Source organism: Nymphalis io, chromosome 6 (assembly GCF_905147045.1).
Source record: "Nymphalis io chromosome 6, ilAglIoxx1.1, whole genome shotgun sequence".
NCBI classification, from domain to species: domain Eukaryota; kingdom Metazoa; phylum Arthropoda; class Insecta; order Lepidoptera; family Nymphalidae; genus Nymphalis; species Nymphalis io.
Window position 1 is genome coordinate 1,729,890 of NC_065893.1, and position 12,354 is coordinate 1,742,243.

The 12,354-nt window shown below is 34.0% G+C and overlaps 1 protein-coding gene across 2 annotated transcripts in view; it reads left to right on the forward strand.

Moving 5' to 3' along the window:
• Positions 1–12,354, forward strand: part of LOC126769115 (centaurin-gamma-1A) — a 259,730-nt gene that overhangs the window by 205,623 nt on the left and 41,753 nt on the right. For both annotated transcript variants that reach the window (XM_050487676.1, XM_050487677.1), the window contains exon 2: positions 12,014–12,160. In XM_050487676.1, the coding sequence (XP_050343633.1) occupies positions 12,014–12,160 (147 nt within the window). The remainder of the gene's footprint in view (positions 1–12,013; positions 12,161–12,354) is intronic.

Consider the following 12,354-nt stretch of genomic DNA (forward strand, 5'->3'; position numbering starts at 1 on the left):
TCATCAGATATTCTACCGCAAAAAACAGCAGTAGCTGGATTGTTGTGTTCCGGTTTGAAGGGTGAGTGAGCCAGTGTAATTACAGGCACAAGTGACACAAAATCTTTGGTCCCAAGGTTGGTGGCGCATTGGCAATGTAAGCGATGGTCAACATTTCTTACAGTGCCAATGCCTAAGAACGTTGGTGACCACTTACCATCAGGTGGCCCATATGCCCGTCCGCCTTCCTATTCTATAAAAAAAAAGGTTCGGATTGAACCTGAGAATTTTTCATGGCAAGTTAAGGAATCATACCGATGAGCTAGTGATACTTATTACCTGAATCGCAGTAAACTTGTGAAGAATAATTGAAGATACACATTGTATTAAATTTTGTATACTCTAAACCAGTATCAACTCGTTCTGCTAAATTACGGTGTTGTTGTTCAAAAACGTGCTTGAACGGTATTTCGAGTAGTTCTACCAGCTATAATGGGGATCGTTATCTCTTTCTTAGAAACAATAATACAAAATGTTCCTTACATTCGTTTCAATGTTAAATTTTGTTCAACATTAAAGATAATGCTTTCAAATATCTCACTAATAAGAATAAAACTTTAATTAATTAAAAAATGTTTGAAATTTCTTTCGAAATTTATGTATTGAGTATTATAACTAGCTAACGCCAACGTTTCGTTCAAAACCAAATACGGTATTCAGCGGATTATTTCGTTCGCTTTACTGTTCCGTGATAAAACTCCTAATTAGTCTAATTTAACAATATCGTTGCAGACCAAAGCATGATATGGTCCAAAATAAAGTTTCTCTTGAAAATTATAGTAATGTGTATACAGCCGAATTTATCATAGAATTTTCATTATTTATTATTAACTAAAAGTATTGAAAATACTTATTATAAAACAAATGACCGCTTCTATCTGTCTGAAAGCGATAACTCAAAAAATGCCAAACGGATTTTCATACGGTTTTATTTGTGGAACTGTCACTGGGTCATTGAGACCCTGGCCCTACGGGCCAAATGAAGAGACACGACAAGAGTACTTGCCGGTGAGGATTAGCCCGGGTAACTGGGGCAACCTCGAGGCACGTACCCGGACTGACAACAGTCAGCCAGGAAGAACCAGCACTCTCTCATTATGGGACAAGTAGCTAGTAGGAATATAAAAATAGTCGAAATTCGACCACAAACGATCAGATACTTGTTTGTATATATGTTACACTCGTGTCACGTACACCTCCCACAATATTTATTGTTGTTTACAATTTATCGTTAATAATTAACCTATTTCCCTATTCTATATTACAAAGGATTTAATACGGTAAAATATATTAATTATTTAGTTTGTCCCCCAGGGTACATAGTCTCGATATAATTACAACGGTGGCGCCGGACAGCAAATTTCTCGAGTCACGTAGTCCCACGTAATGTGTATAAATACTGAGCATTTATAGTTATATAGCTATATAAATAAAGTTTAATTAAATTTTATTATAGAAATAAATCGTTATAGGTTAGGTATTGCTTTCTTGTTAATTTATTTTATTAGTAAGAATTGAAGCAATAGCAGGTACATGCTATATAACTGTAATTTTATAATGGAATCTCTTTTATGAAAGAGATTACATTATAAATAATATATATTATAAATAATTTCAAATTTCGAACATTCACAATAATTATACACCAATTATATTACGTATGCAATAAGATCTATATGTATAATTTTACAAAACTTATCGACTTTGATAGTAAAAAAAGGAGAAGCAAAGATACTATTACATGTACCTGTCTCACTAATATGTATATGTCTCACTAAATAATGTGTAAGTGAGACAGGTACATGTAATATAATATAAATTAGCTAAATTCGGTTTGTGACGAAAATCCTTCAACATATTTTTTTTACGCTGGAAAGACGGATTAAGCGATTCCCCCACGGGAGGGGTATGTGGGCTCGCCGGCATCCGAGGCGCCGAGTTCGCCCCCAAACATCGGAATACCCACTAAATAACCAGCGGTACCCTTTCCGTCTTAACGAGGAGCGACACAGGATCGCTTGCGCATGCTACCGGCCTGGTCCTTCAACATCTGCCATTTTAACATTCATAATGGCTATATTTAAATTATTAACTATTGGTAACTGTGACAGTTTTACATATATTAATGATTGTTTTTGTAACTCGCAAGTATCCATATTAACTTAAAAAGAGGCAGTTATGTTGAAATCACAAATTGAATTAAATCACTTCCATTTTATTTATTTGTATAGATGTATATATATATACATATTTAGATAATACACAATATTATATATACATTATAATAGAACCGACTATTTATTGCATTAAAATCGTCCAATAAATTAGAAACACACACATGCATCATGATCACATAAACGTATTACATTCAATTACGCAATAGAAGTTAATCTTATAGGGCTAAGGAAACCATGAAAAATATTTTTTTCCGAGTGTTTACCCTTTGCGCCCGGAAGGACGTCGGGTGGCGTGAAATGGACGTATTATCCTCTATCCGATCCCGCACCCTAATCCGGTGTTATGAGGCTTCCGAGGTCAAGCCAAGCGTTTATATTCAAAGTGGAATAAAAAGGCAATTTCAGGATGCCATCTTCACGTGAACTCGCATCAGCCAGATGGCTTCACTTTGTGCTAAGCTGTGGAATGATTTATAAAATCGGCGGTAATTTTTATATTCATTATATTTACTTGTAGGGTTTTGTGCCATCTGGATAGGTTAATCACATATTCTACCGCCAAACAGAATTACTTAGTACTGCTGTGTTCCGGTAGGAAGGGTGAGTGGAGTGAGGCACAAGGGACATAAAATTTAGTTCTGTATGGTAGGGATAGTTAATATCTACTATAAAATAGAACACTTGTCAGTCTGCCTACCTAATGCAATAAAAAAAATCGATTAATTATAATAAATTTAGCTTAAAAAATCATACTGTAAGCGATAACGCAATCTTTCCATATAATTATGTATTTACAAAAGAAAAGTAGTATATCAGTTGTCTGGTTTCCATAGCACAAGATTTGTACAAGCTTAATTTGGGATCAGATGGCCGTGTGTGAAAAATGTCCCAGGATATTATTATTATTATTATATTATTACGATTAATAATGATTTCCAAATTTGTGTGAAACGATAAATGATAAAACGAACAACTCATCTAGATTCTAATACAACTAATAACTAGTTTTTGTTGCTCAAATTAAAATATAATTTATTAAAGTATACTTCAACAAACACTTTAAATACAGATATTATTATAAAACAATTTTATTGTACATTTACAAGGAAAAAAAAGACAAACACAAGTATAAAATAAAAAGAAAAACAAAAGCTTAAGAATAGTCATGATATATATATATCCTACCTAGAAGTCGGGTACTAACTCAACACTTTTTATCTTTATATATATTAATATTAAAACTTCGCACAATTTTATTATAAATATAGTTGAACAACTGTACACCTTTTTTTAATTTAATTTTATTTCTTATATGTTCGTTCGTGTGCAGTAAAGAAATGTACAACAACAATTTCTACAAGTTAAAAGAATTATCGACGATAAAACTATTTTTAGATATTAATCATTCAACAAGCATCAACTTGTAAATGAAACAATGTTTGACGTAACACTTTGTTTAAACTTAGACAGTTGTTCAAATATTAATTTGTCTTCATATCGCCCATAACTTAACCAGATGACAGCACAATGAAAGGCGGTTTCCTTTCGATTCCATTAATGAAGTCGATATCCGTCTCATTTCATTGCGATATTTTGTCTTTTAACTTAAATTCAAATAATAAATCACATACAACAATCGGACCGTCGAAAGATCACAGCGTGGGTCCACTTTAAGAACTACGATAGGTCCTGTGTTGAAATTATTTTACAGGATATTAGGCTGTATCGTACTTCCATAAAGTTTAAAATTGTATAAAGTTTATCGGCAAGGATTTATCTTTTGTCCGCGGTTTTAAGAGTGGACTATTTCCTACAAATAGTAGGCAGATGTGTCTCGTGCTCTATTTTAGAAAACCATTGATGTCACACTGCTCTGATCAAACAGAGAGGTTGTGTCAGATTTATGTGTATGAATGGCATTATTTGTCCCCTGAGGTGGCTTCAATCTTCAATAAAACTGTTTAAATCTTACAGAAAAACTGCATTCACATATCAAACGGTCAGCTAAAGTAATTTAAATTTAGAAATCTCTTGAATTTATATTATTTAAGAAGCTGTCCCTTTGTTTTTGTGAAATTTATTGTTGTCCTTAGAAATCTGGTGGAAAATTATTATTTCCTGAACTAATTGTAGTATATCGGCCATAAATTATGTGAACTATCATAGTGTTTAACTTTTAAGTAATAAATATTTAAGAATAACATGTTTTTTTTTTAAGTTTTTGTATTTTGTTGATGATAACCTATATTTTTTATGTACATATAAAAAAATAAACGCAAAAAGATATATTCTGCCACGTTTACTGAGTTTGCTGTCGACAATAACATTGCTCATATTGCAATAAAGTTTGAAAATTATCTTAAATCTTAAAGATTATTTATTTATAAAGTTATCTTTTCGCACAACATTCCTTATCTTTGTTTTCATATTTCTTATCAATTTTTGATAACAATTGAACAAAGTGTCTACTCTCACACAACTGGTATTATTATTAAATGGCCTGAAACAACAAGCCGAGATGGCCTAGTGGTTAGAACGCGTGAATCTTAACCGACGATCGTGGGTTCAAACCCGGGCAAGCACCACTGAATTTTCATTTGCTTAATTTGTGATTTTAATTCATCTTGTGCTTGACGGTGAAGGAAACATCGTGAGGAAACCTGCATATGTTTAACTTAATTGAAATTATGTCACATGTGTATTCTACCAACTCGCATTGGAGCAGCGTGGTGGAATACTGGTGGTAGAGCTTTGTGCAAGCTCGTCTGGGTAGGTACCATCCACTCATCAGATATTCTACCGCAAAACAGCAGTACTTGGTATTGTTGTGTTCCGGTTTGAAGGGTGAGTGAGCCAGTGTAATTACAGGCACAAGGGACATAACATCGTAGTTCCCAAGGTTGGTGGCGCATTGGTGATGTAAGCGATGGTTAACATTTCTTACAATGCCAATGTCTAAGGGCGTTTGGTGACCACTTAGCATCAGGTGGCCCATAGGTTCGTCCGCCTTCCTATTCTATAAAAAAAAAAGAATAAGCTCTAAATCTTCTCCTCAAAAAGGGAGAGGAGGCCTTAGCCCAGCAGTGGGACATTACCAGGCTGTTACTGTACTGGTCTGAAACAAGACTAATCAAAATTATATACAAGCACTCTTGGATGTTTCAAAGATATATTGTTTTTAAAGCTACCACCGGTTCTGAATATCTTCTACTGAGAAGTGCAGAAATACGTATTCAAAACGAATCATCACTGGGATCGAATGGGACTATTATATCATAACTTGTATTGTAAACGATTCGATTGCTAAAATGATAAGATCCAGTTATCAACTTGAATTTGTATAAACATCACATAAAAGGAATTCCCCGACACATAAACATTATTCTTTCATTTTCGGAGATTGTAATCGTATCCTCACTAAAAGCATTGAAAATAAATTGTAATACTATCCGAATTGACTATTATATAGAATCACATAGGGCTTAAGTGGCTTAAGTCTGTTTTAATATTTCTTTAGTTGCAAATAATAAGACCTTTTGCAATTCGTATTTTTTTTAATATTATCAGTATTAAAATAATTTAAATGATGTCTTCAATTATTATTATTATTAACGTTACTAAGTGACCGCTTTCGCTCATAGATACTAAAGTAGATATATGGCTGCTGCTTGAAGTCAAATAAAGTATATACTTTCTTAGTAAATGTAACGCATAACGTATTATTCAAATGGAGCGTGTAGTTCCTAAGATTAGCGAGATCAACCATACAATTTGTCCAGCTTTATTATATAAATATAATAGCCAGACCAGACTCAGACCTGCCTGTTTTTATCCCAATTGTCGTAGCAATCAACATTTCGAAATATGTATATCAATCTCAAACAGATATACTGATAACCAATTTTATATAAAGACGAGTCACCACCTTTTTTTTTACAATTAATAGGCCAGCGTTTGACCGTTGACTTGCCTGATGTTAAGCATCGACACGGTCTAAGATGTAGCACGCTTGCCTATAAGAAGCCTATGGCTTAGCTTGCTTTTGGGGAGGCAGGTTTTAGATATAAAAAAGCCCATATCCTTCCTAGGGGTTCAAGCTTGCTTCCAAATATCATCAAAATCAGTTTAGTGATTATTAAAGACAGAATTATTTTCGCATTTATAATATTAGTATATAAGAGTTTAGATATATTCAGTTTTGACTAAATTGTTATGAATAGCTTATTTTATGTAACATTTTGAATAAATTATTTTTTTATTCGGTTCATATTGAAAATGACATAATTTTATTTATTTATAAAAGCGTATTTCTAAGTAGTCCAAACGATTTGGCAATTGAAAATTTAAGAGTTCAAAACAATACTTGTCCTCGCTTGACAATGAACGGCCTCGTCGACGACCTTACCCAAACGAACATATTTATTTCAATGCCGGGATTACGGAGCGTGTAATAATCGTGTGCATTGTTCTGACTATAATAGGAAATATCTCGACATTTAGTTGGGATCTTAAACGATGGACGTGAGTTCGAATCCGAGCGAGCATCACCGAATTTTCACTTGGTTTAATTGTGTTTATAATTACTCCCACTTTGTGACGCTTCCACGCTTCGGATGACATGCTGCGACACTTATGTTCATTAGTCTGCAGTGGAGCTGGATGATAGCATAAAGTCCATGCTTTTTCAATAAACAAATCTTTCAAAAAGAGGTTTTTCTTGATCCATGTGATATGTTGTTATTGAATGAAAACCAAGAATAACATGATTTTTCGATTTTATTTATGTTATAGGCAGGCGAATGGGCCACCTGATGTTAAGCGATCACCACCGCCCATAGACGATGTAAGAGATATTTAGCATTCCTTGCGCCACCAACCTTGGGAACGAAGATGTTATGTCCCTTGTGCCTGTAATTATACTGGCTCACTCACCCTTCAAAGCGGAATGCAACAATACTAAATATTGTAGATTAGCGTTAGAATATCTGATGAGTGGGTGGTACCTACCCAGACAGATTTGCAAAAAGCCCTCCCACCTACGAAATCTCTTAAAAATACTTTAAGATTATGCCCTTAAAATATATATTAAAGCACAAATATTTAACTGCTAACAAACACTGCACATATAATATAAACAATTTAAATATCAAGCTGATATAAACCTGATAAAAGTTCAAGTTATGCCAATACGGTGTTATTCAATTATGAACCTTACTGGTTAAATAATAAAAGCGAATACGTGGAGATTAATAATAACATAATAGAGTATGCCCTCATTAAGTGTTATGCATGTGTGTTGATGTGTTGAAATGGTTTGCGAATGCACTAATGAGTAATTTCGCGCCTAAACGAGTGCTCCTCTCGAGAGAGTACACCATAATGGAAACATCACAACTAATTTGAACTTGTTCTAGATTAATTTGAATATTTCAAATAAATCGACTCGTTAAAGTTTATTCATTCATAATTGTATATTGTAATTGGATCTTCTATTTTTGAAAATAGTTGTAATTGCTTTTTTTTGTTCTTTTTTATGGTACAAGATGACGCTACCGTGAGCCATTCGAAATTTAAATTTATATAATTTTATTGATACATATAATAAGGTTTTATTACCTTTCAAATACAAGTGAAATAATAAGATGTTTTTGAACGAACTATGGTGTAAAGACTGACATAGTTTAATCATTGCCAGTATATACTATTTATATAACTTTACGATAAACGTAATTGTATTCAAATAACCGAGTCATTAGCTCGGAACGACGACGACGGCGATAGTAAGAAACCCATACATAAATAACTACCTTAAAAATATTTATATAAACTACGAGTACATATATATCGCAATAGGTATTTATTCGCTAATAAATTGTTATCAATAGTTGTTTTTAAAGAAAAGTAATTTTATTACGTTTCTTATCAACCGTTATAGAAAATTCGTTGCCCTTATTTTAATTTAAATACGATTATTTATTTTTTATCTATTTTTTACTGTTAGTGTTCATAATATTGATATTAAATTAAAACCATAACCAACCAAGCCGTCAGCGCACCGATAATTTTGTTTACATATAATTACATGAAGTTCCCGCATTAAATTAATTTTATTGCCAGCTAATAAATCACAAGGTCTAAAGGACCCTACACTGAAACCCGCGGGGAGTCACATATTAAACATTCATATACCAAATTTAACCCGCCCATTACTACTCGATGGGATTTTTATGATCGTAAATGTGTGAAATGATTTTATTATAATGTATGTACTTCGTTTCCGAACCGGGTTGGCACAACGCTATTATCATTTATATATTTGAACTTATATTCGAAATTATTTGATCTTATGAAATTTTGTTTCGTCAACCCTATGCGAATTTATATTTTATATCATAATTTTATATTTAATGAATTATATATTGTAAAAACAATAAATACGGTCCGGTTCGTATTTTGATTGAAATTGAAATTATATACACTGAATTATTACCGTTGGATGCGGGCAGCGCAAGATCGGCCAACGTGGAAATCCTTGGGGGAGGCCTTTGTCCAGCAGTGGACGTCTTTCGGCTGGTATGATGATGATGATGATGATGAATTATTATGTTATTATTTATTTATGTAACAGCCTGTGAATGTCCCACTGCTGGGCTAAAGGCCTCCTCTCCTCTTTTTGAGGAGAAGGTTTGGAGCTTATTCCACCACGCTGCTCCAATGCGGGTTGGTAGAATTCACATGTGGCAGAATTTCAGTGAAATTAGACACATGCAGGTTTCCTCACGATGTTTTCCTTCACCGTAAAGCACGAGATGAATTATAATCACAAATTAAGCACATAAAAATTCAGTGGAGCTTGCCCGGGTTTGAACCCACGATCATCGGTTAAGATTCACGCGTTCTTACCACAGGGCCATCTCGGCTTTTTTATTTATAAATTTATTTATATATTTATTTTGCTAAACGAAAAACCAAAACAAATGAGTTAATTGATACAGATTGGTTTTATTGAGCGAATATGGAGGATAATAACCCATGTGCAGTTGTCAAGATCGACAACTGCACATGGGTACATTTATATCGCTAAGCGGCCTGTAAATCACTGCGCTATTGATACTTCGAAGATTTGATATAACAGGAAGGTACTCACTATTGATATAGTTTTTAGTAATATGAAATAGTCTAATATTTATAATTCTAGTAATCTTCTCCTCAAGGAGGAGGAGGCCTTAGCTCAGCAGAAGCAGGCAGTTACTTAGAGTACTAAAAAAATAATCTAATTGAAATATTTTTACTTGGTTTTAAAACAAAGCAAGTTTGACGCAGTTCCATTGTTTCAGAATTCAGGTGAATACGATTGTGTTTACATTATTGTTTCACAATAACCCTGAAACGCAGGATGTAATAAAATATGTAATAAAACAGTGCGGTATGCGTGATTGGCAATATTCATACATTTTATATCTTACTTATCGCCAGTTTCTAAAATACTTAAAAGCTTCCACCAATCAGATGAACTTATTACTTTAATGTGAAAGCTTATTGGTCGACAATCGCGTCATCGGCTGACGTTGACCAATGATCATTCAGTTAAAAAAATATAATCGCTAAATCTCGCTTACCATGAAGCAAGACGACTCGACGTCAAGATTAAACCGTTCATGTCGATATTCCGCCGGTTTTATAATTTGTCGCCCATATTCCCGGCTGTCTGGTTTCCCTGGATTTAATCCGCCTACTAAACGTTATCATTTTTGTAATTAGTATGTACGTACACGTGTATATATACAAAATCGCTAATAACTTAGAACTTGTGGCAGAAATAAAGCGTTTTCGCGTCAAATTTAACTCATAACGCGCCCAAAAATTCACTTTATAATCTCTGTAAAATAAAATAGTATCATCCTTCTGTGTATTCAGTTTAATATTATTTGAGTTCTTAACAAGAAATGTCTATAGTGATGTGATTTAGGTCTTTAGGTTGTAATCGTAACATGAATGCGACAAACGCATTAACCTCATTTGGTGCGTAATAAGAACACTTCTATCATAATACTTAACATCTGAACAGTTAAGTTAAAGATTGTCCTCTGACAGATTACGGTCTCTGTGGCCATCATCGCCGGAGACGAGCCAACGTAAGTGTTATAATGCACAAGTGTGTGTAAACACAAAGCACAGGAGCACTCTATAAGGACGTTGTATGCCGGATACCATTAAAGCGATTAATACGTATATATATAGGTTTGACACGCGTGCGAGATATAAAGAAATATATTTATAATATTAGTATAGATAAATCCGACTGCCTCGTTGGTCTAGTGGCTTGATGTAAGGCCGCAAACCCGGAGGTCCTGGGTTCAGTTCCCAGGTCGGGCCAGTAAAAAGTTATTAGGTTTTTCTGTCTGAAACTTCTCAGTAGCATCCCGGAGTCTGGAAGTTGGAAGTGTATACACTCCCGTGCCTCGGAAAGCACGTAAAGCCTTCGGTCCTGCGCCTGAACTCTTTCCGGTCGTGTCGGATTGCCGTCCCATCGGATTATGAGAGTTAGGGAATAGCGAGTGCACATGTGTTTGCGCACACACTTGTGCACTATAATATCTCCTGCGTAGTTGGCTAAACTCTCTTGAGATTGGCCGCCGTGGCCGAAATCGGTCTGAAGGACATTATGATAAATCCAAAAAATATATTTGGTTAAACTTTTTCACACAGTCACTGGTGTGGATGAGTGTGTTTGTATCTTTATATATTATGTACATATGTGCGAGTGTGATTTCTCTATTTTCTTGAAGTATTTTATTTCTAACAATCGCCAATTACACTTCTGACTTCGGTATTGTTGTTTGTTAGTTGTTCCGTCCGTCTCGCTAGAGAACATACCAATGACGTTTCACGGATGATTTGTTGCGCTTGTAAAAATTACGCAACATTTTAAACTGACTTTAAAAATTTATATCTTTTTGTACGTTTGTATGTATATTATTAGAAATAGAAAATAAAGTCTCTTTTTCTACAAGATAGTTATCATATTTCACTGAAACTTCGGGTATAAAATAATTCATTGATCATTTCATTTTCACTTTTCATTCATTAAAATTCTAATGAAATATTTTGAAGAAATAAATATTAAGAAGTAGGTAGATAATTAAATATGAAACATTGTGTTGGCGCGTCTTGGGGGTGAGGCTTAGTCGTAAGCCGTGACGGCGAGCGGCACGACGCTCTCTTATGTCGTCATGTATATATAATAATATTTAATGATTCCATGTTAATTTTTTGGTTTACTTTGATAAGTTCTTTCAAAAAGCACCATTACAATATTTCACATCTGCCGTCCGCCCCGTAATGGCCACATTTTCCTTTTTCTAGCTCTGTGACGTTATTCGTAGGTAATAATAGCTAGCTAACCCGTTATTTCTTTCGTGTTATTACAATTCTCTGATTATATCGTTACGTGTGTAATGAACGGATAAGCGGTATTACGGGCGAGTTTTTTTTTAATAACGCTCTTTAAATGTTTGCTATTAAACCTGTTTTATACAGCTTTAAAAATTAAATTAAAAATTAATTATAAAAATATGACGTGTTGTAATCAAATAGTGAAGACAACTTAGATATAATTAATCGTTTTTTTTTTCAATTACATACATACGTAAATGTGTAATACATTTACGTTATAGATATTATACTATATTTTCATACATAATTATTTACAAGTACAACATGGTTTATTAATATATTATAAATAAATATCTACGTATGTATGTTCAAATATCATCCATTTAAATTTTTGATTCCAGATTCATTCGTGAACAGTCAAGAATGGACGGCGTCGCGCGGTGTTACCGAGTTGCGCGTAGGAGTGCTAGGCTCCCCGGACAGTGGCAAATCAGCGTTGGTCCACAGATATCTAACGGGGGCGTATATGCAAGAAGAAAGCCCTGAAGGTATCAACTATAATGCAACTATAAATTTGTTTAATTTTATTGTAGCAGTCTTGCAACGCCATCTAGTGATAACTAAGTCATTCACGAACGTAACGCCATCTAGTACAGCAACGCTGTAACTAATATGAAATTTAAGATATTAGCGCCATCTGTGACGAAGTTAATGTGGAACTTCGCGAATTGATCATAGATGG